Source organism: Lacerta agilis, chromosome 4, assembly GCF_009819535.1.
Source record: "Lacerta agilis isolate rLacAgi1 chromosome 4, rLacAgi1.pri, whole genome shotgun sequence".
Taxonomy (NCBI): Eukaryota; Metazoa; Chordata; class Lepidosauria; order Squamata; family Lacertidae; genus Lacerta; species Lacerta agilis.
In genome coordinates this window covers 63,124,972-63,152,549 of record NC_046315.1, presented here as the reverse complement: position 1 = coordinate 63,152,549, position 27,578 = coordinate 63,124,972, and the positions used below count along the sequence as shown (strand labels likewise).

The 27,578-nt window shown below is 39.7% G+C and overlaps 1 protein-coding gene across 3 annotated transcripts in view; it reads left to right on the top strand.

Annotated features, from left to right (window-relative positions):
• The window catches only part of CDKL5 (cyclin dependent kinase like 5), a 59,698-nt gene that overhangs the window by 4,990 nt on the left and 27,130 nt on the right, over positions 1-27,578 (top strand). For all 3 annotated transcript variants that reach the window (XR_004426487.1, XM_033147330.1, XM_033147329.1), the window contains exons 2-7: positions 8,358-8,574; positions 11,004-11,038; positions 18,336-18,381; positions 21,508-21,644; positions 24,342-24,462; positions 24,907-24,966. Coding sequence is in view for 2 of the 3 variants with exons in the window: in XM_033147330.1 (XP_033003221.1) it covers positions 8,511-8,574; positions 11,004-11,038; positions 18,336-18,381; positions 21,508-21,644; positions 24,342-24,462; positions 24,907-24,966 (463 nt within the window). In the remaining variant the exon portion in view is untranslated. The remainder of the gene's footprint in view (positions 1-8,357; positions 8,575-11,003; positions 11,039-18,335; positions 18,382-21,507; positions 21,645-24,341; positions 24,463-24,906; positions 24,967-27,578) is intronic.

The following is a 27,578-nucleotide window of genomic DNA, read 5'->3' as shown; positions in this document are numbered from 1 at the left end:
TTTTGTTTTGTTTTTTTAACAGTCAAGTTAGGAGGGAAACACTAGCGGTGCATCTTATTCAAAGATGGGAATAAAATGTCTATAAACTGACCTTCAAAACCTATACAAGGTGCTCCTTGATAGCCGAATTAGGCATGGATGAATATACAGGGTCATCCAACTTTTCATACCAAGTGGGCCACAAGAATACTTTGACATGCAACCCACAGACTGCACACTCCCTTGTTGCACATGGGGGGTGGAGCGAGGCCAAAATTTGACGTCCACCCCCTGCAGCCCTCATGCAGCCTTCCCAAAGCTGGATAAGTGAGGTGCTGGGATTTGGGAAGGAGGTGCGAGGCTCTGGCAGGGTCCTAGAGTCTTCCCATCTCTTTTCCAAATCTGAGAAAGCCCTAACTAGGTTTTTGGAAGGAGGCCGGAGGACTCTAGGACCCTGTCTGAGCCCCCATTCCTTCCCAAAGCCCAGTGCCTCACTGACTCAGCTTTGGGAAGGAGGGTTGTGAGAAGGGTGTCAGATGTTGCTGAGGGCTGCCCAGAAAGGCCTTGAGGATTGCATGTGGCCCTTGGACTGTGTGTTTGACCTCCCTGTTCTATAACGTTTGAAGGCCAATTTATAGACAATTTATCCTTGATACCCTGTCGCAGTTGTATCAAACTTGGCAGAGCTTTCACTGTGTTATCCCCTCCCCACAAGCTAGGGGGGGTGGGAGGAGATGTAGGAGGTTGGTAGCTAGACAGAGGGCTGTCTTTGCGGTAGTGATCAAATTAAGACACTATTTCCCTAGGCACATGTGTGCATGATGCCTTCACTGCTGTTTTTAAACACCATGTGACCTCTGACCTGTTCCGCTCTGTTTTTGTTTTTATCTAGGATATGTTTCTTGGCTACTTTATCTGCTGTTCTCATTTTTATGTTCTTATTGCTTCCTCTATATACTGCCTTGGTTCCTAAATAACTTAAGGAAGTCAATGGAATGAAAGTTTTGCATCTCCTCCTTCCCACTGCAGCTATGTGTTTCCCCTAATAGTCTTAATAGAGGATCAAGGAACTCCTGAGCGATTGGGAAGGGAAGTGGTGAGCTGCAAAGGAGGGGATAATTGGGCATGGATCCAGTAGCCCTCCCCTTCCCACATCTGTTCAGCATGGACCTCTTACCATTTAGAGAGGGTTTTAGAGGTTGCAGGTGGCTTCTCATGGGATGAAAGAACGCAAAAATGTTTATTATGTGAATTAAAGTTACAGATAGGGTTTTCACTATTACAATTTTTTGTCAGTTGATTTCACATACATATGAATAAATACTAGTTTCTAATAAGAAACATATCAATGCTGTAATGCTGTTAATTGTTAACAATCCCCATGTTGCAGGTCTGGTTTAGGCTGCAAGGGATCGTTGTACAGCAAGCCTATGCATACTCTGCTATTAATATCTCCATGGTTATAGATTATAACTCCCATATAATATTGATTATATATTATAATCTTGGCATCTTAGAAGAAGGTTGAGGTTGCCAGTGATTTTTAACAACCATCTAATAAAACCATTTAAGCTCAATTATAAAACATCTGTATTGCTGCAAAATAGGTAGTTTTTTCTATCTACACACATACTTACAGTTACAGGTTTCTCCTATGATACTACATGGTACACCTCAGTTTTTAAGTGGGAATTGTACCCTCTTCCCATCAATTGGGTTAGAGCTGCTACATAATAGGTAAGCTACCAGATATCCTCCATCTTCAGATTATTGAAAGGGAATTGCCTGTCCCTCAGAGATTTCTCTTTTCCCTTGTAGGCAAATTCCATGTACAGTGGTACCTCTGGTTACGAACTTAATTCGTTCTGGAGGTCCGTTCTTAACCTGAAACTGTTCTTAACCTGAGGTACCACTTTAGCTAATGGGGCCTCCTTCTGCTGCTGCGCCGCTAGAGCGTTATTTCTGGGTTAGCGGAGTATGTAACCTGAAGCGTATGTAACCTGAAGCATGTGTAACCCGAGGTACCACTGTATTAGAAAACTGAATTGATCATGGCTCAAATGAGTGATATAGACCGCAGGATTTGTCTTCATTCCATCTACTCTACAGACGTCGTGGATCTCATTCAGAAGAACCTTGTAACTTACCTTATGATGGAAGCACACCTTACAACGCAATTTCTGTTCTCATCCTGAAGCAAAGTTCTTAACCCGAGGTACTATTTCTGGGTTAGCGGAGTGTGTAACCTGAAGCATCTGTAACCCGAGGTACCACTGTAGTGCTGTTCTGTCAAAGTCAAGCTGCCAAATGCTCTTCGTCCTCTCAGATGGATGGAGGGGGGAGCAGACGCACCACCTTTCCCTCCTTTTTTTCCACCCCAAGCAGGCTCCACCAAACACAACACAGTAGCCTTTAGATGGGTCTACTGTTGGGCTTGCCGTTATCTTAGTCATGGTGGGTGGGTTTGTTATTTCCTCTATATATCTAGTATTTTACCTATGATTATTGCACTGACTTACTGTGCCTTATTAGAATACTTTATATATATTAATGTTTACTTCATATTACTTGCTGCCTTGAGGATCTTTCTAAAAGGTGGGATATGCATTTATTCAAGTAAATAAATGAATAAGTTTAAAATATGGCTAGAGGATGGGAACATGGTTCCACCTTCATAGCTGCAAGTTTAAAACAGGAAAGCGGGGGCTAAATGGCTTGGATACTCTGCAATCTCATTCCCACTGTGGGCATTTGTCCCATTCAGAAATGGTGAAGGTGCTGACAATTTTCTGATCTGGCTACTGGTAGAGGCTAAACACTCTCCAGCCTTTCTGCCATCTTCTCCTTAGCCTTGAGGTTGGAAGTCCAGTTCCCAAGAAGTGGGGACAGGAGGGTGTCACTGATGGTGCTTGTATCACCTTCAAGCAGCACTGACAATCAAGACCAGACAAAAACCATGTGTACCACTCTGTAATAAAAAATGTCCAAGATAGTTTTACAATAAGTCGCAAAACTCAGTGGGTGGAATCGAGAGAAACTTAGGCATAAAGGAACTAAGGTAGTTGTAGCTAACCCATAGGCCAGATCTCCCCTTCCCCGAAAAAGACCCTCTCAGCACTTCTACTACCTCACCAGAACCAGTATAAACCAGAGAGTGTGAAATGTCAGGATAACCTTGTTCTCAAAGGTTTCAGGTAAACTTTGAAAAGCATAGGGAATAAAATGGAATCCGTTGGCATCAGTGCCATGGAGCTTGGCAGAAGTTCCCAAGCAACACCTTTTGGAATTGATGCTGTTAAGGCATGGGGCTGCAAAAACACTGGCTCCCCAGTTCCTAATAGAGCCTATCTAGAAGGAGAGCATCCTTAGAAAGCTTCTAAGACAGAGATATGGAACCTATGATCTGCAGGTTTAACTAGGCTTGCCAAACCTTATTTGGCCTGCTAGGCCATTTTGGCCAAGCTGTTCCTACCTGCTCTATGTCAGCTGCTGGGCAGGTAAAATACCTGGTTCAGCCAAAGAGAGAGATGCTGATCTGTGATGCCTAAAAAGTCCATTGCAAGGGACTTCATAAGATAATGCTTTGTAAACTGTTCTGCAAGACCTGTGTAGGCAATAAAGTGTCACCTGATGCTATTGTGGCACCAGACGGTGGAAAGGTGGATGGTCATGACTAATCAAATCTGGGATGTAAGGGGTGGGATATGATCACTTTGTGGCTTACTGGTCAGATTCAGTTCTCTACTGCTGCTTTAAGAGATCCAGGTCACACTCCCCTTGTCCGTCTCCTATTACAGGTCAATTGTGACAACTGAGGCAGTTTCTCTGCCAAAGCCAGGCAAAGTTGAAATACAGGTGATCAGGTCTATCCAAGAGTGTCTGGAGTTGCATGGCAACCACTCCCTTGAGCAGCTTCCTTAAGTGAATATTTGCAACTTGCAAACAATATTGTCTTCTAGTGTGGCATTTCCATTGTCTTAGTCAAGATAGATGGCACTTTCCCCCTTGTTGCCTTCTGAATCCATGTGGTCAACTCTCCTGCTAGATGTTAGACTAAGAAGGTGAATGGTTGAGCGAATATGTTGTAGGCCATAGCTTGTTTTCAATACCTGAAATTTAATTTATAGCTCAGGACTAGACTGTGCACTAGACACCTTCATAGACTGAACTCCTATAGTAGTGGATGTTACTTGCTTAGAGAAAATCTTTATATCTGATATTACCCTTAGTTTTAAGCTTTATTTGGGTTATTTGCTAAAACTGTTTCACATAAATTGATAAGACCAAGACCCTCCAAGCAAATTTGTTCATCTTGTGCAGGTTGCTTTGACTGGTTTGTGTGCTTTTTGTTTGTTTCATTTTAGTAATATTATTGTTTAGTCATTCAGTCGTGTCAGACTCTTCAAGACTCCATGGACCAGAGCACGCCAGGCACTCCTGTCTTCCACTGTCTCCCCCAGTTTGGTCAAACTCATGTTGGTAGCTTCGAGAACACTGTCCAACCATCTCGTCCTCTATCGCCCCTTCTCCTTGTGCCCTCAATCTTTCCCAATAATATAGATAATAGCAATTTTGATTTCTTGTTAAGTCATGTATTTTTGTCTTTAAGAACAATTCCTTTATATTTAAAGCTGCCTTTGTTTGCTGTTGTATACTGTAACCGCCAAGAGTTGGTATACAAAGAACTTTTGTTAAACTCGTTGAATTGTATTTATTGTTCTTGCATGAGCAATCAGTGGCTCCCAAGAATGTTTCTTACAAACCAGCTTTGTATAGTGTCAGGCTGATGGGTTATCTAATTGAATATTGTGTCCCTTGACTTGATTGCCTCAGAACCTAAACAGATGACTTTTCTAGTGAATTCACCTGAGGTAGCTTGACCAGAGATACTAGTGACTGAAATGGAGACATATATGAAGTGAATGTTTTGTCAGGGACCAGTGTTTGAAATTAGCCAGGTGCCAGGCACATTTTGCACCTGGCTTTCGATCACTGGCAACCAAGTGACTATGCCTGGGTGCCAAGATGGTGTCTGATATCTGCACCATCTGGAGGTGCATGCCTGGGGATCATTGGATCTGGTCTGTTTTCACATTCTGTAGAATATCCCATTCTGTAGAATTCTATCAGTTATATTTTATCTGCACAATCAGAATGAATTTCGGGAACCTAAATGCTTCTCTGGTGCAACCTGAGCAGGAGCAGTCACCATTAAGAAATAGAGGTTGGAATAGGCCAGTATATATGTGGACTGCCCCTGGGTCAAGCGACTTTTCTTCTTAAGTTTTCAAAGCTCAAGGTTGTCATCTGAACTAGCCAGATATTTAACTGAGAATCAACCACACTCAATCCATCATTTGAAAAATAAGACTTTAGACCTGCCTTGCCCCAAAATGGCAGCTAAACATTCTGTTTTGGCAACTGTAACCTTGGTTTAAGGAGCCATTTGGCACCTAGCTTATATATCTGAGTTTCTAACACTGCCAGGGACACCTTGTGAGTTGGCGCAGATGGTAATATGTTGCTGCCATGTGATTCCAGGCCTTTGCTTGCAGATATAGCTTGATGCCGGTAGCAAATTGCAAATGAGGTCTAGAAAGTTTATGATTAGACTAGGGCTGTGCCAAACTAAAACCTGTTCTCCAGTTTCTTGATGTTTTGTTAGCCTGTAAGCGCCTTCTGTTTTTCTACCTCATTTGTGGGGTATGTAGAATGTTATACCGGTAATTTTGGTTGGTGCAGGGTTGCAAGACTCTCTCCTCTCAATTGGTTAATATTCATTCATATAAGGAGTTTGATAATTTGTGTTGACAGTCCTGTAAAACCAGTTTATAATTTGCCTGTAAAAGAAATATTCTGCATGCAGAGTTGGAGAGTATACATTCAACAATGTTGAATAGGTAGTTATTCACATTCTCTAATGCAGGTATGTCCAACAGGTAGCTTGTGATCTACTGGTAGATCACTGGACGTCTGTGGTAGATCACTGGTAGATCATTGGTTCCCCCCCAAAGAAGCTGAACAACTGTGGCTCCCCTAAAAAAAGCTCAACATTTTACCTCCTCCCTGAAAAAAACTCAACAACTTTGACCTGAACCCCAAAAAAGGGGGTACAGTGGTACCTCAGGTTACATACACTTCAGGTTACATACGCTTCAGGTTAAGAACTCCGCTAACCCAGAAATAACGCTTCAGGTTCAGACCTTTGCTTCAGGATAAGAACAGAAATCATGCTCTGGCGGTGCGGCGGCAGCGGGAGGTCGCATTAGCTAAAGTGGTGCTTCAGGTTAAGAACACTTTCAGGTTAAGAACAGACCTCCGGAACGAATTATGTACTTAACCAGAGGTACCACTGTAGATCACTGCCAGTTTTTAACTCTGTGAGTAGATCACAGTCTCTTGGGAGTTGGCCACCCCTGCTCTAATGCATGCCAGTTTGTGTTCAGCTGTGTTGCATGGCTAAAAATAAACGTACCCTCTCTGGTTTGAACATTCTGGAGGAGGGATAAAGAAAATGAATTATCTGTCTAAACATTTGCATTTTAAGTAACTGCATAATGTGTATTCCCTTCTGGCTTGAACCATAAGATGGTAGTAGAAATTACATGAAACAAGCTACTGTATAGGTAGAGTTGATCAAGTGCTTGGGTAGAGGCCTATGCAGGTTAGAAAAAGCCATGACTACTATGGATAGATAGGGACACGGGTGGCGCTATGGTCTAAACCACAGAGCCTAGGGCTTGCCTATCAGAAGGTCAGCAGTTCCAATCCCCATGACGAAGTGAGCTCCCGTTGCTCGGTCCTGCTCCTGTCAACCTAGCAGTACGAAAGAACGTCAAAGTGCAAGTAGATAAATAGGTACCGCTCCGGCGGGAAGGTAAACGGCGTTTCCGTGCGCTGCTCTGGTTCGCCACAAGCTGCTTAGTCATGACCCAGAAGCATGACCGGCTCCCTCAGCCAGTAAAGCGAGATGAGCGTCGCAACCCCAGAGTTGTCCGCAACTGGACCTAATCGTCAGGGGTCCCTTTACCTTTACCATTACTATAGATAGAGTTCCAGTTACAGGTAGGTAGCCATGTTGGTCTGCCATAGTCAAAACCACATAAAATAAAAAATTCCTTCCAGTAGCACCTTAGAGACCAACTAAGTTTGTTCTTGGTATGAGCTTTCGTGTGCATGCACACTTCTTCTGTGTATCTGAAGAAGTGTGCATGCACATGAAAGCTCATACCAAGAACAAACTTAGTTGGTCTCTAAGGTGCTACTGGAAGGAAATTTTTTTATTTTATTTTGTTTTGACTATGGATAGAGTTGTAATTGTGAACTATGACTAAAAACAGTAATGCAGCTTTGTTTTTAGGGTTGCAAAGCCCAACAGATTGGTTCATTGATCTGTATGCATGTGCTTATTTAATTATTTAGATTCATTCCTACCCTCAAGTCTCGTTTCCCATGTGCGTCTGTTTCCAGGGCAGATATGTAAAGATAATTTGTTCCTCAGTCAATTTGGTTGATTTCTTTGTGTAAAGCTTTACCTTTGTGTAAAGCTTTTCTTTAGCTTTGATTATGTTACAAAGTGCCCCCCTCCCCATTCTGCGCTTATAGAGCTCATATTGTACGATTTTATTGTTTTACTTTTTAAATTAAAGCCATGGTATTGGTCCAGTTGTGTAAAATGTTTTATTGGAATGATGCTACATCTTATAGTTTTTTAACTTAATTTAACTTAATAATGACACTTATCTTCTCAAACTTTAAAAATATCAAACTTTTCCATGGTTTCTTTAAAACTATGAATTAATATTAAAACATTTTGGGATACTCCTAGCCACCTCCTAGGGGTAGCACGCCTTGCATATACCATGCAACTTCAGGTGTCCTCTTTTCCAAAACAACATTACAGTCTGCCTTCAAATACAGGTGGAATTTTAGGTGCATCCAACTGTTGCATAATTGCCAACGGTGGGTCCTTTTGGACCCAGAAGAGGGCAGAATGGGGCATGGGGTGGTATGGGTAGCCAGGAATGGAACCCCCACATGAAATGGTTACTGCCTGTACAGGGTGGCTAATGATGCACTTGAGGCATAAGCATCATGACAACATCTGTACACCCAGGCCTTTGTGCACTTCTGCAGGAACTCTCTAGCTCTTAACAACTTGAACGATCAAAGGACAGCATGCTGTGCTTCTGTTTTAACCACAATGTAAAACTGGGCTGAAGCTTCTTGAATTATTTTTCTGTAAAAAGTGTGTGTCTCCTTTGATGGGGTTTGAGTCATAACTTCTGGAGTGCAGATAATTGCTGATATAGTGAATCTGCCATTGATTGTTTTGTGAAACAGTGTTTGCTGATGCCATTTATTTTATTTCTGCACAGGAATCTCCCACAAAGTTAAATACATGACTGTAAGAAAGAAGAAATCTATATTGATAGACTGTACTATCAAAAACATTCTCTCCAGTCTGCAAAACCTTCAGCTTTTCTCTATGCCATGTTGTGTGACTGTTGTCCCATGAGGAATTTGTCTTCATGAAGATTCCTAATATTGGTAATGTGATGAATAAATTTGAGATCCTTGGGGTTGTTGGTGAAGGTAAGCACATGTTTTATTGTGTTTTTAATATTTTGTTGCGAGCCACCTAGAGTGCTTGGGGCAACCCAGTCAAATGGGCGGCATATAAATAATAAAGTTGTTGTTGTAGTACACTAGAATCCATTTCCAGTTCATTTTGGGATTACGTGCATGAAGGTGCACAGACATAACTAGAGGGAGAATAAAAATAAGATGGTGTCTACAGGAATCTCTTTTGGACCTCCAAATATGGTTATAGTTAGGGACAAGTTTTTTTTTAAAATAATGCAAATGACTTTACATAAAACATTAAAGAAAAAGAAACAGTTAGGATGTACAGACAAAGCAATACCCCAATAACACCACTAAACTTTTAACTAATAACACAACATCTAACATCATGTACTCCTTTGACTTCTGAACCACCTCTTTGTGCTTTCAACATATTCTTAATAGTTAGGGACAAGTTAATGCTTTTTTAAGAGAGAGCTAATGATGGTATGAGGAAGCTACTGGTGCGTAGGCTATGCAGACTCCTAGGTATCTGCCAAAAGAAATTTTAAAAAACACTGCAAGCGACCTACAAATTCTTTTTTTTTCTGGGGAGAAGGAGAATAATTGTTCACTATGGGAAGCATTAACTATCATACAGCCTTCAATTCTCTCTCTCTCTCTAACAGTATCTTTTGCTAGCATATTCTCTTCCGACAGACAACGTTCTGTTATCACATTAGTGTGATAAGGCCCTAAACAGCTTGGGACCAGGTAGCCTTAGGTAGTCTCATCTTGGTCCTTGGGATATCTGCAGGGAGGTCCTTTTGTCCATATCACCATCTATACAATACTTCCAGGAATGATGTGGAGGCGCTTTCATGGAGGTGGTAACTATCATGTGGAACGATCTCCCCACTGAGATTAGACAGGCACTGATGCTGGCCTACAATTAAAACTATTTCTACTTAGCCCTGACAACTACTGCTAGTTCTGGATGTCCCTCATTTACTGTGATTGTGTGTGTTGTATCTTTATTGTGATTTTTATGGCTGTATAAAGAGCTTTGGTATATATTTTAGAAATAAAAAGTGGTGTACACACACACACACTTACATACCATAATATATATATATTCTGATAGCTGCAATAATGAATGTAAGACTAAAGTGTTTCTTTATTTCCCAGCTCTAAATCTTGGTGTATGAAGCAGGGAGGGAATTCCCCTGCTTCTCTGAAGCCTAGAAAAGGATGGGGCCTCTCCTTAATCATAATCACTCAAAACAAGCTGTCTCACTGTTTTATACATTTTCATGCGAGCTCAGGAAGAACCCGTCTGCTCTGTCAAGCTTGCAAAGTATGCAGTACTTGCCTAATGTCCAGAAACCCTCAAGAGACAAGGCTGTCCCTTTTCCTTTTGCAAAGAGAATGTTGTTGCCAAGTGCATTATTTTCCTGGCTCCAGTTTTGATCCCTAGCATTAGCATGCATTTCTTTTTTGTGTAACAGTGTGTGCAAAACACACCAGTAGTGGATAAACTAATTCAAAATTCTAGATGCTTGCTTCGCCAAACCTTTTTTAGGCATTACAAATATAGGCCATCATAAAACATCCATATGTAAAATTTTAAAATATATATAAATAAACAGCCATGTAAAAATATGTGATAACGAGGATTTTCATTGGAGTGTCATTCACCACTCTGAGATATACTATTAATAAAAACTCAGCCACCCTTGCAGTTACTTCCGGGTTAATGTCAGACAGATAGAATCTGATATTTTCATTGTGCCGTGATGTTAGACTAACCAAGAAAGGGGATAGCACACGTTTGAGTTGCTGGTTGTACAATGGAAAGTAGAAAATAATATGTTCTACTGTGTCTGGCAGATCAATTTCTGGATGCAGACTCATCTACTTAATAACGTAGCACCTTGGTACTAATTTCTGAAATGCTTTTAGACACTTTTAATGTAAAAGAAAGTATATATTATTGTTGGACAGCCTAAGCTTCCCTGCATAAGCTTTGCTGGTCCAACGTTTGCTCATTACTCCTTAAAAATAAAGCTGATGATATAAAAGCATTTCTATCACCTCTGTATTTTTATGCTGCAGACATTCAAAATTAGTAACTTTCATGGAAAAGTTCTTCCAAAATCTGCAACAGAAGTACATTTGTGTGCATGTGTATATTCCTTTTTAGAGTTCTGCTTTCTGTGGAAAGAAACAAACATCCATGGTTTCAAACTGTGTAAAAGAATCAAAGTATTTGAAAACTTACTAGCCAATTTTCAGTATGTTCGGAGTTGGCTCATATTACTAAATGTTACAGCATTTGGTCTAAATAATGAGTAGGGGTGTGTGTTTATATTTTATATCTGTATGCTTGTATATATAACAATTCCTGCCTTCTGGTGACTAACCTCTTTCCCCCCTCTTTTTTTAAAATGGTGGTCTAGGAGCCTATGGAGTTGTTCTTAAGTGCAGGCACAAGGTAAGAAAAATACTTTTAAGCTGTGTAATTCCAGTTCCCATGATGAAATTGTATAGTGAATTTAGAGTAAGTTGCTACCGGTACCATATGCAGAGCTGATTTGGCCTCCCTTCTTTCCTCCCTCCTTACCTCTCTTCCTAGTTTGAGGCAACCCATTGTCTACTGTTTTGTCTGAACCAAACTAATATTTGATTCTGGTTTGCAGAGCAAGCACAAATCATAAACTAGGGCTTGTCTCAGTAGAGAGAAGGGTTTTGCTGTGAGGTAAGGCAGAAGGGAGTTCCTTTAAGACTTGTTTATATTTGTGTGAAGGTGACCCTTCTTTCAGGGCAAGCATTCTTTCTTGCTGGACAGAACAATCTCCCACTCTTTCCCCATATGCTGTCCAAGCCCTTGCACAGAGCTTCTGCTAAGGGGACTCATTGGTTGAATCCCACCTGTTGTTTTGATTTGTGTTGGACCAAATCCTATGTCCTCCAGAGGATTTTACAGAAAGCTCCTTGTGGTAGCTAAGTTTCAGAGAACATTAGGGGAAAGGGGGAAACCATGTTTTTTTTTTAAAAAAAAAATTGTGTTTTATAAAGTTCCTGATTCATGATAGGGAACCATTGCTTTTTTTAAAAGTAAGAAGTTCCACTTTGTTATGCAAGTCATCACTAGTACTTAAAGGAGTGTTCTCTTTTAATTGTGCACAAGCTATGTGTACAATTCTGAACCTTGTGTTCATTTTTTTGGTTGCCTTATCTAACCTCATAATATGAGGGGAAAATAGAAACATGAGCCTTTTGATGTTCATTCACAATCTCACTGTCTGAAGTCTGAATTGCAGTGACGAATTTTTCACGTCTTCCACCTGCCTAGCGTTTAAGTTACTCAGCAGAAGACTGCTGAGTTGCCTGCAGTGCCATGAAAAATGACATCTCTGATTTAAAAAACTGCTCAAACCAGTCAGGCTCAAAAGCCACTACATATCTTATGTTAAACAAGATGAAAAGACCTAGTCCAAAAGCTGGCTCCTGTGAAGTTCCTGAGAACATAAAACAATCACATGCAGTGAATGTAGTGAAGAGCACTGATTCTCAACATTTATATCCAGATCCTCAGCTTATTTATTTTGGAAGGAAATATCACTGGTTTTAAATCCCAATGTAATATTTTCTAAGCAAGTGTGCCTAGGATTGCAGCATACAGGTGTGTGAAAATGTTTCCATAAACACAACTGGTGTTGCATGTAATACCGGAGGTGCTGCTTTCAGTAAATGTAGTTCGGTATATGTGGATGAAGCTTTAATCTCCTGAAGTTCTGAGAACAATATTAAATACTGTGGTTAGCACATATCTGCATCTAATCAGCATTAGTGTTTACTCTAGCACTTTGTTCTTTCATTTGAAAGAACCTCATCTATTTTCTGCTTCTGAATGAAGGTAATGTAAAAGAGTGCAAATACTGGAAAGATAAAATGTTAAGTTTCCAGTAAAATAGGCCAAGAAAGATTTGAAAAGCAAATCACTAACAATATGAAAGCTAGGGATAAAACAGTATTGAAGCACATGACTGATGAAAATATGACCAGATAGCCACTAAAGACTGTTAGAAGACAAAGATATACCGGTAAATCAATCTGTCGTAGAAAACAGGATAATTGTTCAGAAATGTAGTGCATTCATTTGTAACTTTAATTTTTTTATTTTTAACTTAAATTATTTTGCTGACTTCACTGTGCTGAGACAGCCCATCAAAACTTTTTTGAGGTGTTAATATTGAAATAATTGTGTAATAGAAATGGCAAAAGATGAAGATTTAGAAATAATTTAAAACTAAATAGAAAGCCACTCAACCAAGTGTTGTAATTAAATGTAAAACAGAATAGTAGACATGAAGAAAAACTATTTCTGCACACTGTGCATAATCTTTTTACACATTTTTGTGTCATTCCCTCACCTCAATTGTGCTCCCCTTTTTTCTAAACTAGAAAGTTTGGAACCTTTCATTACAGGGGACTTTTTTGGCCTATTGAGCCTTTTGAGTGCCCTGTTCTGCACCTATTTGAGCTCTACAGTATCTTGAAGTCAAATCATTACTCTTTGAAATCAGATATGAGTAAGTTGGGCTTAAAATCCTGGAGAGATGTTTTGACTGACTAGCCTCAATCAACAGCAGGATGCCTGGATTTTGAGCTAATGGAAGTTTACACGCAATCTTCAGAGGCAGCCCTATGTTCAATACATTATACTAGTCATTCCTTGGTATTGACAAAGCTTAGATAACTGAGACCAGGCTCTCTGCCTAATATGAGACCATGACTTGTTCAAAGTCTAAAATGATTGAATGTGCTCCTTGCCACAGAGACAAGTGGCCTCTCTTGGCAATGCCAAGTCCAGCATTGGACTCCCAAACTACAAATCCAATCCTTTACAGAGTGCAAACCCATTCAGAACAGGTTGAACACCATCTGTCTGTATAAAGAAACCACTAGCCCATTTTATCATGAATGAGCTGCAGTTTATTGGCCTTCATCCAGCCTCCTCCTGATTCCAGGCACCCATTCAGCACTTCCATTGCCTCATTTGAATGTGAGGAAACTGGGTGTTGGCACTGCCCTTTTAAATTTTATCCCTGTGAGATTTTGTGTGTTTGGTAGTGAAATAAATTGTAGGGTGGTTGGAAGAAGATAAGAATAAGAAAACACCAGTGTGTTTGGTGTGGGTTGGTTTTTTTAGGAGGGGGAAAAGAAGTGTATATGTGACAGTTTTACTTTTTAGTGAGTCAAATTGAGAATATTTTATTAAAAGGATGAAGAAACTGAAAAAAAATCTCAAGGCTGTTGATCTCAAGGATGTTATCTGGTCACTTTGCTAGACAGGGGTTGTTGTGTTCTTGGCCTTCTGTTTTATAGAAGACATAGTCCTTTTCTCCTAAGCTGCTTGATAAAACCTGAGTTTTGACTCTGGGGAAGACTTTGCATAGAAGTGCTTCTTGAGATGCTCAAGGACATTTGGAGCTGGCTTGTATATAGTGCTAAGTGTGCAATCTAGAATGAGCTGTAGTGAAGGCTTGAACTCATGAGCTCCCTTCTCTTTCAGAACTAGAATTTATGCCACGCTTAATTTCAGATTCCATAAATCTTGACTTCTTTCGTATGAATTGAGTATTTGTGGCTTAAAACAGGTTCACAACCCATTGTTTGCAGTGGGCTTGTTTTAGTTGTAAGAGTTTGAACCATGGTCACAGAAGCATAGAATTGTAGAGTTGGAAGGGACACCAATTCCAACTCCCTGCGGTGCAGGTATGCAGCCATTCTACTGTACATTATTGGTGTAAACTGAAAGTAGGCTAGGCAGAAATCTTTTGTCCTGCAATACAGGTGCTGGGGTGGATTTGGACTCTCACAGAGCGCTATGTCATGAGACATGTGTAATAAAAAACTGATATCTTCTTGCTTCATAAATATTCTTTCCGTGTGTGTGTGTGTGTGCAAATTTAGTCAACAATTAATAAAATAATCATTTTAAACTCATATAATAAATCTTAATTGCAGTCTTTTAGCAATCTGTGTTCATGTTATGCCAGACCAAAGATACACTGGCAGAATGGTCAGTGTCCCCTGTGTCTGGTAGTGGGGAAACTCACAACCAGAAAGTGGCCTATATACCCCTGGGATCTATGGAAAAGAATGCAGCTACCCACTGATCACAGCCCCCTGCCACACAATACAGACAGAATGCAAGATAACACTTTATAAGGCCCACTGCCGCAGTTAGCAGTTACCCCTGTATTGCTAGCCTCTACCTTGAATACCCTTTATGCTACTCACAGCCACTGTTTTTGAGTAGAATACAGAGAGCTTACATAGCTCTTTAGGCAAGAGCCCTGGAGAGGTGTTTTCACAGCCCTCTGTGGAACAGGGGGTCAATACCTACTCAAGGAAAAAAAGAGATTTTTAGCAAGCAGCCATTGGGAGGGGGCCAGAATATACATAAATCTTTCAGGAAGGGAGTCTGAGGAACCCAAGGCAAATAGTGGCAACAAGAGGCATAATTAACAATTGCTGGAATGCTACCTGGCAGGGCTGGCCTATCAGTCAAAATGAAGGAGGTGGCCTTGCTAGGTGGCATTCCTGCAGACCTAGACACCCAGGCACACCTAGGTCAATTAGGAGTATTGCATTAAAAAATAGTCTGCCTCCACCATGGGACAACCAACCAGCTCTTTTGGCCCACCCCCTCTCTTGGCAACCCACATAACCAGTCCAGCCCTTCTCCACCAGGCTGGCTCATATACCCTGGCAACAGTACCCATCCCAATTGTGCACCCTGAGAGGGCTGCCCCCTATCCTCACAGTACAGGGTGCTTGAGTGAGCATAGAGAAGAGGGAATACTACTTCTGAGCTCATCATGGTTCATGTTCACTCCACCCACTCAGAATCCTATCCCAAGGCCAGCTGAAGCTAGATCATACTAGAGAGAGTGTGGGGGGAGAACCCATGTGTATCAGTGCCTGCTGACAGAGAAATAGTACATGGAATGTTCAAAGCCTTTATTGGGTTAGAATCAGTAGATTATGAAAAGGAAATAACATTATCTGGAGCGTTGCCAAGTCGTCTTCTCAGCAGTGGTCATCTCCTGTTCCTTGGACAAGGGCTCTATAGACAGTAGAGTAGCAGGTACGGTGTCTCTTAGGGCATTATTGCTTAAATAATATGTCTGTTCAGGGTGTGGCCCTTAAGAGCTGCAATTTCTTGGCTTTTTGGAAGCTGGGTGAATAGGGAAGCCTTTTAAAACACAGCGTGTTAAACAAAAAACTTTTTGTTAATTGATCCCACCATCTTCAACCTGGATAAACACAGGGAAGTTATGTGTGGGAAGTTATGCTGCGAACCAGAGCAGCGCATGGAAACACTGTTTACCTTTCCACTGGAGCAGTACCTATTTATCTACTTGCACTTTGACGTGCTTTCGAACTGCTAGGTTGGCAGGAGCAGGGACCGAACAACAGGAGCTCGCCCTGTCACAGGGATTCGAACCGCCGACCTGATCAGCAAGCCCCAGGCTCTGTGGTTTAACCCACAGTGCCACCCGTGTCCCTTAGCACTAGAAGTGACCAAAAGGCAAGACTGTATGAATTCTGGTGTCGGGGGGGACGGACCCCTCCCCAGCCAAAACAGGATTATTGAAAGTTACAGGTGGGTAGCCATGTTGGTCTGCCATAGTCGAAACAAAATAGAAAATTCTTTCCAGTAGCACCTTAGAGACCAACTGAGTTCGTTCTTGGTATGAGCTTTCGTGTGCATGCACACTTCTTCAGATACACTGAAACAGTGTATCTGTTCAGTGTATCTGTTCTGTTTCAGTGTATTTGAAGAAGTGTGCATGCACACGAAAGCTCATACCAAGAACAAACTCAGTTGGTCTCTAAGGTGCTACTGGAAAGAATTTTCTATTTTGTTAGGATTATTGAAAAGTCAAGAGCTTGCTTACTAATTTATAATCTTCTATAGTTTACATCTTCACCAAGTGTAGAACTTGTCTTCCTGAAACTAATTAACATTTATGGCAAATATGGAATACTGCCATGATTATGTAAAGAGTAATTCACAAGCACTGCCATCTGTAGATAGTTAAGACTTTCTGGCTAGCTTCTGATAAAGTAACTTCCTGTGCAGTTCTTGTATTTCAGCTTTTGCAGGGAGTAGTTATTGGAATAGCATCAAGAATATATATTGTTAATTATTTGGTTCTTACTCTATATGCTCTTGGTTCTTTAGTAAGAAATCACCTTAATTCTCAGTGTTGGTACTGTGCAACCTGTTTAGCATGAATAGAAGCTCACAGCTTTTAAACCATAGTCTGTGCAATTAAAGAGAAGACTCACTGTTCAGAACTAGGCAATTAATATGGTAGAAAGTTGCAAAGTGATTCTGTTCACTGTTAATATTAGTTGGATCATCTCTTTTGAATGTTCTGGTAGAAAGGGACGTGGAGCTGCTTTTGTCCAGAGCGGTGGATCCTGTTGTGGTCAGCCTTCTACAAGCCATAACTGACATCAAATCACCTGACATTATACAATGGTAGATCTGACTATGGCTTTGAGTCTTGTATTTGGCACCCACTTGACACAGTGGAAGCCTTTTGCTTGCAAATGAACAAGCAGAAGCATACTCTAGGGTTCTGGATTGTTTCTTTATAGCCATAGCTTTGCCTGTCCCTGATCGTGACTGGGGGAGACAACCTGGTGGGCCACAATAGGCCTGGTGACTTTAATTTGGCCCAAGGACCAGAGGTTTCCCTAGTTGTATTCTAGAAGAACCACACATACATAAAATAACCTCCAAAAGTGGCATCCTGCTATATCCAAAGGATCTAGGATGGTATTTTGTTTTAGAGAAGTAATCCCATCTGAATAAGCTTCAGATGCTTGTGATGCTTATCTCATACTATGAACCTTTATTTAATTCTCAAAAGATTGTTTTAATGCCAGGTTTCAATCTAAGAATAGTAATATATTAAGTGTATCCATGTATTGCATTGTACCTGGTGATTAAAAAAAATTCCCTTCTAATTTCATTTTTAATTTACTTTGTTTCTTTGAAAGTATGTTTACTGTTGTTTTAATTTCTGTGCCACATCTCCGAGGCTCATGGTGGCTCACCAAAGAAAACAAAAACAAAAACCCCAACACCCTCCCATAACAACAGCAACCACCCATGTCATGGGTGTAAGTAGTTTTGGTCACATGAAAAGGCTTTCACACCTTCTTCCTCCTGCTGCAGCCCTGAAAATCCGCTTCTGAGTGCTGGAGAGCCCTCAAGTCATAACTTGATATGGTATGATGGCTGCATGATGAGAGGAGGACTTGGTAAAAAGTCAGGAAGGAGTTCCTCCCCTTGCACTAGCTGAAATGTGTTCCTGTATGCAACAGGCCCTTGGGATTCGAGCAAATATAAAACCTCATAAAAAACAACATAATGTCTATTTAGTTGATCCAAAAAGACTAGCCAGCCAGCTCAAATGCCAAGTGAAAAAGCTGATCTTTACATTCCCCACAAAAAATCCAATACATTGGAAGAGCTGCAGACCTCTGAGCAAGAATTTTTCCCGTAGCCTTGGGGACGGCTGCAAAAGCCCTACTTTTAACTGCAACATTTCTAGGCCTTCACAGATTTGGAACACAAAGTAGCACTAGATACTACCGGTAACTGAAAGTATGTGTTATTGCAGAACCTTGATGTTTATTGGCTGGTGGGATATTTGTGTGGTTTGACAAAGAGCTGATTTTGCTGCCTTTTTTATTTATAGGAAACACATGAAATTGTGGCCATTAAGAAGTTCAAAGACAGTGAAGGTATTTTTTCCACTTGCATATATCAATGCATTGGTGATGAAATTCAGCAGGCTTTGTGTCTTAAGATGAAAATCTGTCCCATTATATAATGCTTATTTTAGTGTCGTTTGTGTTAAGCATTGACTATTTCCGAGACTCACAATAGTCCAGCTACTTAAAAGCTAACTCTTTTTGGTGGCAAAGGGGACCTAAGGAGATTTGTTCCAAAGCTTCTACTGAGACAGTGCAAGATGATTAGTGTTAAACCTGTATACTTTCCACATTATGAACAAATTTAAACTTTCATTTTTGGTACTTATTGCTCCCTTTAATTTATTCCAAGTAGTTTAAATTATTTTCAGGGAGGAAGATTAAACTTTTTATGTTGCAGTCTAATAATAATAATAATAATAATAATAATAATAATTTATTTATACCCTACCCATCTGTCTGTATGTCATGTAGATCTTCAAACTTACTGAGAACAATTTAACTGATGCAATTAGATCTTACAATTTTGAGAAACTTGCTTTCATATCCAATATAGAAATAAACTCTTGTCTTACTATTCTTCAGTTCTTGAATTTTTAACTAGAGAACATGGGACTCTTCATTTTGATAGGGCTGTTGATATGCTACTAGGTCATTTCATACAGATTCACAGTTTTTAACTGCTCTGTATAAATTATTTTAAACTTGCTCTCATCTCAAAAGGCCTTTTTCATTATCAGTTTGTCATAGATACTGACATAGCCTACTGTCAATGTCACACACACACACACCTTCACAAACATAATTCAGGGGAAAGCAGCAGGTGTATAATTGATCGTCCCAGATTCACAGAATCGTGAATTAAAGTTGTAACTAGCTTACTATGTTCCCAGTTTCTTTGTGTAAATATTCGGGAGTGAAATTATCTTTTATCCTGTGTGAGATAAAAGCCTTAGACTGGTGAAGTAAGGTACTTTTTTACCTCCTCCAAGTGCGATGCCCAAAACTTTGGAGACATACCACCTGAGACCCACACGCGTATGAGAAAGAATTTCTTTTCAGATTAGGAAAACACATCAATTTGCTTATAAGAAGTGGATAAAGGCCTGTACTTAGAGTGGGCACTTATACATCACCAAAAAAGAGGATATGCACCAACAAAGATGACTTAAATGGGGATAGAATTTGCACGTGCAAATTTAGAAATAATCACTAGAATTCAAATTTCATTTAGATAAATCATTTAATTCCTATCCAGATCACCCGAAATAAAATTTTCAATTTGCATCCCACCCATATTGCCCTTTCAAATTAGACCTTTACAAACTACCCAATTGATTTCCAATCAAAATGATCCTGTTCCATAATTTTACTATTAAATGGCTGACTTTCTTCAATGAGGCAGCTTTAAGACACCATACTATTCTTGATAAATGGAAATTGAAACTTGGGCTGCCATCCTAAACACATTTAAAGCAATCTAAACCTGATACCTTGGAGTTTCAGCCAGAGCTATGTTGGGATAAGTCTTTCACCCTGGCTCAGCGGGTGGAAGTTAAGGTGGTGTAAGCCCCACAGAGGGGTGTTCTGAGGCTTTGGAAGGGTTGCCTTTTACCTGGGTTCCCTGAACTAGTACCCCAGTGGAACCTAACCTGCAAAAAAAAGGGCAGTGTACGTCAAATTCTTCCCAAATGAAGTTTGGAATGGGGGTAAATTAACCTGGGGTTAGTTGTGCCAGCTTTCTGAAGCTGAAATTGCTCTGTTACTCAGGTTGCAGGTGTGTTGCTGTTCTCTCCTGTTGCAGTGGGTGAGAGGCAGGGTACATATTTGATCGGTATTCATCAGGCAACACCCCTCCTTCCCGGTACAGCATTTCCTTAACACATAAACTTGCCTACTGACATTCCGCCTGTCAGGCAGTTGTTGAAAGTAGAACAGTAAGCAGTATTACTTGTTCTTACTCTCCACTTGAAAGCTCTCCTAGCTTTTCCTTTTCACTCAGACTGAGTCTTCAGAGGCAGAAAGGCACGGGTTCTTCACAGCAAGTGTTTAGGGCAAAACAAAATGTGATGTTAATTGCATGATTGTGGTTTGTTGGCAGTAAACAAACCACAGATAAGCCATTGGGCAAGGTTTGGATGACCTAAAAACTTAAACCTATTTCAGAGCATGTTTCCTTGGAAGTAGTTTCCTCTAAGTTGAGTTTCACCTATTACAAGCATGTTTAACAATGTAACTTAGGGCAAAATTCAGCAGTTACATATAATGATAGACTTCTCAATCACAGAGCATACTTGGGAGGGAGTGTTCTAGCAGAGAATGCTTGTTTAACCCTTCGTGCTGTCTGCTTTCCAATCCCAAAAAAGTTCTTCTTGCAACTAATTTTTCTTTTATTAAATTATTAGTTTAAATAAACTAATTATTGTATTAAATTTGTATGTTGCCCTTCATGAAGATCTCGGGGTGGGTGGCAACATAAAAATACAAAATGGGAACACAATATACATAATAAAACAAAACAAAGCAATAACCCTCCCCCAACACATTTGGAAGGATATAGAGTTTTAATCAGCCAAAGGCCTCGTTAAAAAGGAATGTTATCTTCTGGTATCTAAAAATGTATAATGGACCTAGCTGAGATGGACCTACTTAGGGGTTTGTTCCATCTTGCCTGCCATTCCTGTTCCTCTAGTTTCAAACCCAGTCCTTGCTCCCACATTATTTTAAGGCCTTTAGTACCATTCACTTCTGATTTCAACAAACCACGGTAAAGTATTGAAATCAAACTCTTAGTATTACCACTAGAGTGCTTCACAAAACCTTCAAACTCTGAAAGTTTATGTGTTGCCATGTCTCTAATACCCTTCGAATGGAAAAAGAAGAGCTGTACCTCCACAGTAGACTTGGCACTTGTATCTTTCTAGTTTTTCTTTAGTTTATCCTCCGAAATGCGAACATTGTCTATGTAAAAATCATAATACATTTCCTTAGCCCTAGTATAATAATAGTTTTTAAGAATATGATTTCGTACTAACATTGATGGAGTACTTGTAATGTTATATGAATAGTGGAATTTTAATGAATCTTTTTCCATACAAGGAGGGTTTTTTGTTTTTATTAAAGTTAGTTTTACCAACTTTCCCTTTTAACTTTTAGAAAATGAAGAGGTCAAAGAAACTACTTTACGAGAACTTAAAATGCTCCGTACTTTGAAACAGGAAAACATAGTCGAGCTGAAAGAAGCTTTCAGAAGAAGAGGAAAACTATATTTGGTGTTTGAGTATGTAGAAAAAGTAAGTTTTTTTTTAAATTCAGAAGGAAAAAGTTCAGATGTTCCTAAACCTGAAACTAAAAAAAGAAGTTATTTTTGTCCATCAAAAATTGTTATAGTTTTTATTATTGCAGAAATAATATTATGAACAGCTACTACTTGCTTGATTATTCCACAAAAGTAGATCCCATCTCCAGCCAGAAGACAGCAAAATCAGTTGGGACTAGGAGGATTTAAAGTTGGACATGTGGGCTTGCAGGAAATGAGCAATAAATGAAGATATTCCTTTCTGACCAAGTAATTTTAAAATTAAGCCACTGTTCAAAAGTGGCAAAACTTCTCCCCCCCCCCCCCCGATCCTAGCTAGTAGCTACTTCTACATTCAGTTATTTTTCTAGGAAAGGTTTGTTTCTTAACCTGTAGTTTCACTACCTATAGATAAGATGTGTTTTGCAAGAACAGCTAATATATTTTTACTGTCTGTTGGAGACTGATCTTACCTATTTGACGTAACCAATGACAGACAATAGATATTAATTGACAGACACTCCCAGCATCTTGTAAGCCTTTCAGTACAGAAAACTAAAAACCTCTGAGTAAAGTCTGGAGAACACAAGTTTGTAATATAAAATATAATTTGACTATGTGGTGAATACCTAATAAATCCATATCCAAAATCCTTCATAGGTTATTATCATCTCGAGAGAAAGGAACCACTTTCTGTTTGACTTTGTCCTGCACTCATTCCTTTCAGGAGGAGCATGTAGTCCAAGGCCCACTCCTGATCACAACATGGGTCTAATTCTGGGGACCAAATAATAGTCCAGGGATTATTAATGTAGTAGTACTTACTTCAGAGTAAGCATGCGTGGGATCACAACTTTAACATGTGTATGGTTTTTACCATTAACCAACACCCCAGAGCTGGTAACAAATTGTGATGTGGGATATGATTTATAAAGTTACCCCAAGCAGTTTACTAATTAAAAACAAGAGCAAAACCATGCACAGAAATTTGAAGCAAGTATAAACAAGAGGAGGAACTAAAAACACATATCTACACAATTGCTTTCAAAAACCTGTTTAAGCAGATATAACAATGGAACAAAATATAGCCGTGTACTCTGTATAGAAAGCTGTGCAAAAGCACTTACAGCCAGGCATAGGCAAACTCGGCCCTCTAGATGTTTTGGGACAACAACTCCCATCATCCCTAGCTAATAGGACCAGTGATCAGGGATGGTGGAAGTTGTAGTCCCAAAACATCTGGAGGGCCAAGTTTGCCTGTGCCTGACTTACAGGCATTGCTTCAACCTCACCATTGATTTTGTTCCTGGATGGTCAGCTAGTGATTAGAATTACTTTTGCACAGCTTGGGCTGGTGTGCCAGCAGTACACTTTAATGGAAAAGGTAGATCTGGTCACTATATGTGTCTTGATTACATTCTGACTGTTGCATTGTGATACACTTTATGTAATGCCATCTCTGAAAATTGTAGCTGGTACAGAATACCAGTCCTTTCAGATCCAGGACCTGCGTTTAACCGAAACATGCAATTGGGGACCCATATCTTAACCTTTGACCACATACTTGATTGATGGTAGTGTTCCTGTTGTGACCTACCTTGGATTAGGCCAAAACTTACTAGTGTTCATGACCTATTAGTTGAAGGCCAAGAATTATGCTTTCCTGGCTTAGAAACAATCCACCAAAGTAAATAAGTGTACAGTGGTACCTCGGGTTACAAACACTTCGGGTTACAGACTCCGCTAACCCAGAAGTAGTACCTCGGGTTAAGAACTTTACCTCAGGATGAGAACAGAAATCATGTGCTGGGAGCGGGAGGCCCCATTAGCTAAAGTGGTACTGAAGGTTAAGAATGGTTTCAGGTTAAGAACGGACCTCCGGGACGAATTAAGTTTGTAACCAGAAGTACCACTGTAATTCAAAGTATTGGGTTATTATTTGCTTCAAGACATCTATGACTTGGTACCAGTATATCTTAAGGATTGCCCTCTGCCATATGAACCTGCTTGGCCATAATTTGCAGGTATCTTTCTTCATATCCTACCATTGTCAGATATGTTACTGGTGGTGGCACAGGGACTTTTCGGTAGCAGCACCTAAGTAGTGGAAGCTCTCCATTTTATAGGCAGGGCAACATTCTATTGTAAATACTATTTTCTTTTGTTTGACCCCTTAGTTTTGTAATTATTCTGCTCCTCTGGGCTATTTTTGTGGTTGTCTAGTGCTGATTTTCTGCTGCTCTGTGTAATTTATTCTTATACCTTATATTTTGTTTTATTTTTTAGATAATGGTTTTTATTATGCTTTATTATGTTTTAACACATTTTCAGCTTTAGAGAAGTTTCCACTTTTTCTGCCATACTGTAAATTAGTCCATTTATACTATTTGTCTTTGTTTTAAGTTACTTGTAACACTATTGCAAGTATTCTTGTTAAGTTTTGTGAAAGCACAACCGATTTCTGTCTTCTTGTATCAGAACCAGAAGTCTTAACTAACTGCCATATTCTGGATTATTGTAAAAATTGAATGTATGTAGACTTTTATCCGAAATGAAGTTAGATTACCATATCTGTAATATTAATAAGTCATGATGTTGTTACATAATTACTTTTTTAAAAAAACTTTGCAATTATGGTAGTAATCTAGATTAACTTTTTTAGCCTCTAATATAATTATGCTTTAACTCATAGAATATGCTTGAATTGCTAGAAGAAATGCCAAATGGAGTTACACCTGAAAAAGTAAAAAGCTATATTTATCAACTAATAAAAGCAATTCATTGGTGTCATAAAAATGATATTGTTCATAGAGGTGAGTATATCAGAAATAATAACACTTGTCAACAAACGTAGCTTTACTGCATATTTTTGCCTCTCTTTACCTTATGAATCTCATTACCCTGGCCTTGGGCACTGAGGTGTATATTTTTAAGACCCACTTTATTTTCTGGGACTGTATCCCCCCCCCCCAAATATGCCCTAAAGTATGTATCAGCAAGTCTCCCAACCCTCTAGAGCAGATTTTGCCAGTGCATAAAGGACTGCAGGGAACGACGGGGGAGGAAGGTCTGTTCTAAAGTCTGTTGCATGAGCAGGCCAGCAGTATTTGATACAACCCCAAAAGGAGAATTTGTTAACATTTATTTTTCTGTATTTCAAATAAATAGTGTGAAGAATAACTAATAAATCAATTAATAATGCAGAACAAGTGAAATGCTATGATGCTAATTTTCCCCCTACACATTTAATATTTCAGATATCAAGCCAGAGAATCTCTTAATAAGCCACAATGATATTTTGAAATTGTGTGACTTTGGTAAGGATTTTCATTTTTTGAAGCACACTCTTATTTTTAAAGGGTGTCTTGTTTTTCTATTCTGTATATTATGACTCTTAATTTGTAAATTGAAGTATGTTTGTCTTTGTTTTGCTTCATCTGAAAAACTTTTCTTTTGAATATGTTTTGTAAGATAATTAGTTTCTACAATAAAAACAAAAATGTTTTCTCTTTTGCTAGTAATAGTCCAGTTCTTTGAATGGTTTGCCAGCTAGCATTTCAGTGCAAAAATAGATGCATATACGCCCACACACACACATGCATTCACCCCACAGTAAAAGTTGGGGCGTGAATGGCAGCAATTGTAGCTCCACCTGACTGGGACTCGACACCATTGAATTAAAGGAATTCTGAATAGACATAGGATTGTGGCCTAATTTTGTTGTGCTGATACAGGAGAATTACTTGAGCTACCCTGAAATGCCTAAGTGTGTGAAGATACAAGGTGGAATTCAACATCCAGCTATGGCATTCTATCTAGTATTCAGAGACATAGTGTATCTGCTCTTGGAGGTAGTACCGTGTTTCTCATAAAATAAGACACCGTCTTATATTTTTTTCCCCTCAACAAAACACAGTATGGCTTATTTTCAGGGGATGACTTATTTTAACCATGTTGCATCGGTACGCTGCATAGCCACGCCTCTCCAGGCTGTTTTAATGGGAGGTGCCGCGTCACTATGGCTTATTTTCGGGGTATGGCTTATTTTCGGGGAACGGCTTATATTTCGCAAATGCATAGAAATCCTGCTATGGCTTATTTTATGGCCATGTCTTATTTTAGGAGAAACACGGTAGGTACCTTCTGTGACTAATAGCCATTGGCAGTTTTAGTCTCCATGAATTTGTCTATCTTTTAGAGCCATCTCCACCTATGGAAGTGCATAGAGAAGTACCGTGTTTCTCCTAAAATAAGACACCGTCTTATATATTTTTTTGCTCAAAAAAACACAGTATGGCTTATTTTCAGGGGATGTCTTATTTTAACCGTGTTGCATCGGTACGCTGCATAGCCACGCCTCCCCAGGCTGTTTTAATGGGAGGTACCACATCACTATGGCTTATTTTCGGGGTATGGCTTATTTTTGGGGAACGGCTTATATTTCGCAAATGCATAGAAATCCTGCTATGGCTTATTTTATGGCTATGTCTTATTTTAGGAGAAACAGGGTACTTCCCTTCCTCTGTCCTGAAAATCCCACCATCCATTGGATGTTTCTGTGTTTTTAGTATTATGAGAGAGAGAAAGAGAAACTGTTCTTTACCCACCACGCATGATCTTATGTACCTCTTCCATGCTCCCCTTTTCCTAAACTAAAAAGCCCCAAATGTTGTAACTTTCCCTCACAGGGGAGTTGCCTCAGACACTAAACATTTTGGTTGCTATTTTGAGAGCTCTGTCATAAAAGTAATCCTGGACAGCTACAATAGCCAATAATTGTGGTATTCTTAGCCAAAATACTCATCAGTATCATCAGACTCAGTATCTGAATCATTGAATTTGAAAGCAAAATACATGCCTGTTTTTGAGCTTTTAGAACATTATTGCTGTAATCCCGTACCTGAGAGTAAGCTCGGTTGATAACAATGAGACTTACTTCAGAGTAGACTTGTATAGGACCGTGCTGTTGTAAGTCTGTTACTTAGCTTCTTTTGTAGAAGTGGTTTTCATTCTTTCTTGCAGGAACACCCCCCCCCCCAAATTCTTTGGAAATTTACCAGTTTCACAGTAAAAATGACAGATAGGCTTTTCTGAAACATTCCTTACAGATTTTTTTTCGCTTGTGGGAAAGTTTTTCTTTTTCCTCTTACTTTCTTACTAATATTTAACAAAGAGTCCAAAGCTAACACATAAGTGCTTTTTAGAAGTGTTTGTCTGCTATGCCTTAAATATGCTGTGCTTTGTACATATACAATGTGCAGTAGCTGCTTAGACATGTATTGTGCAGGTGCGATTTCTTGCTAGTAAAAATGTTGAGAGAAGAGTACTAAGCATATACTAATTGTGACAGATGCACTTGACTATTATACTATGGTATTTCATGCTCTAGTGCATCTGCTCTGTTTTGAGACTGTTTCCCTCCCACAAGATTAGGCTTACTCATTTGGGCAGTTATGTAGAAGTATGCAAGGTTTCACTTAGACTACTGAAATATCAAATGTGTTTGCAAATGGATCAGTATCAAATAGTTGAGTTGGAAATCCTTATCAGAGGAGTGGTCTCTAGCCCCATCCATAAATAAGAATTCATGGTAAGAATACCCATTTTCTACAGCAGAAGCATATTAGGGCTAGAACTCACTATTCTGTAGGTTTGGCTTTTAAGAGAAGCAGCTCCCTTCCTAGGCAATAGTGATATACTTGCTGATAAGTGGGCGACCAGCAGTAGAATCCTGATGGAAGGAACATTCGTGTTCCTACTCAACTGGATGACCCACTTCATACATTCCATAGAAGCAACAAGAAAGAAAGCCGTATGACTTTAGCTTCCTTTCCCCACACTTCCAGGTCTGTGACGAAAGCAAGAGATGCATACTTGAATCCCAGTTTGCTGCCTCTCCCCTTCTACAGAAGGCCTGGAAAGGAGGCAG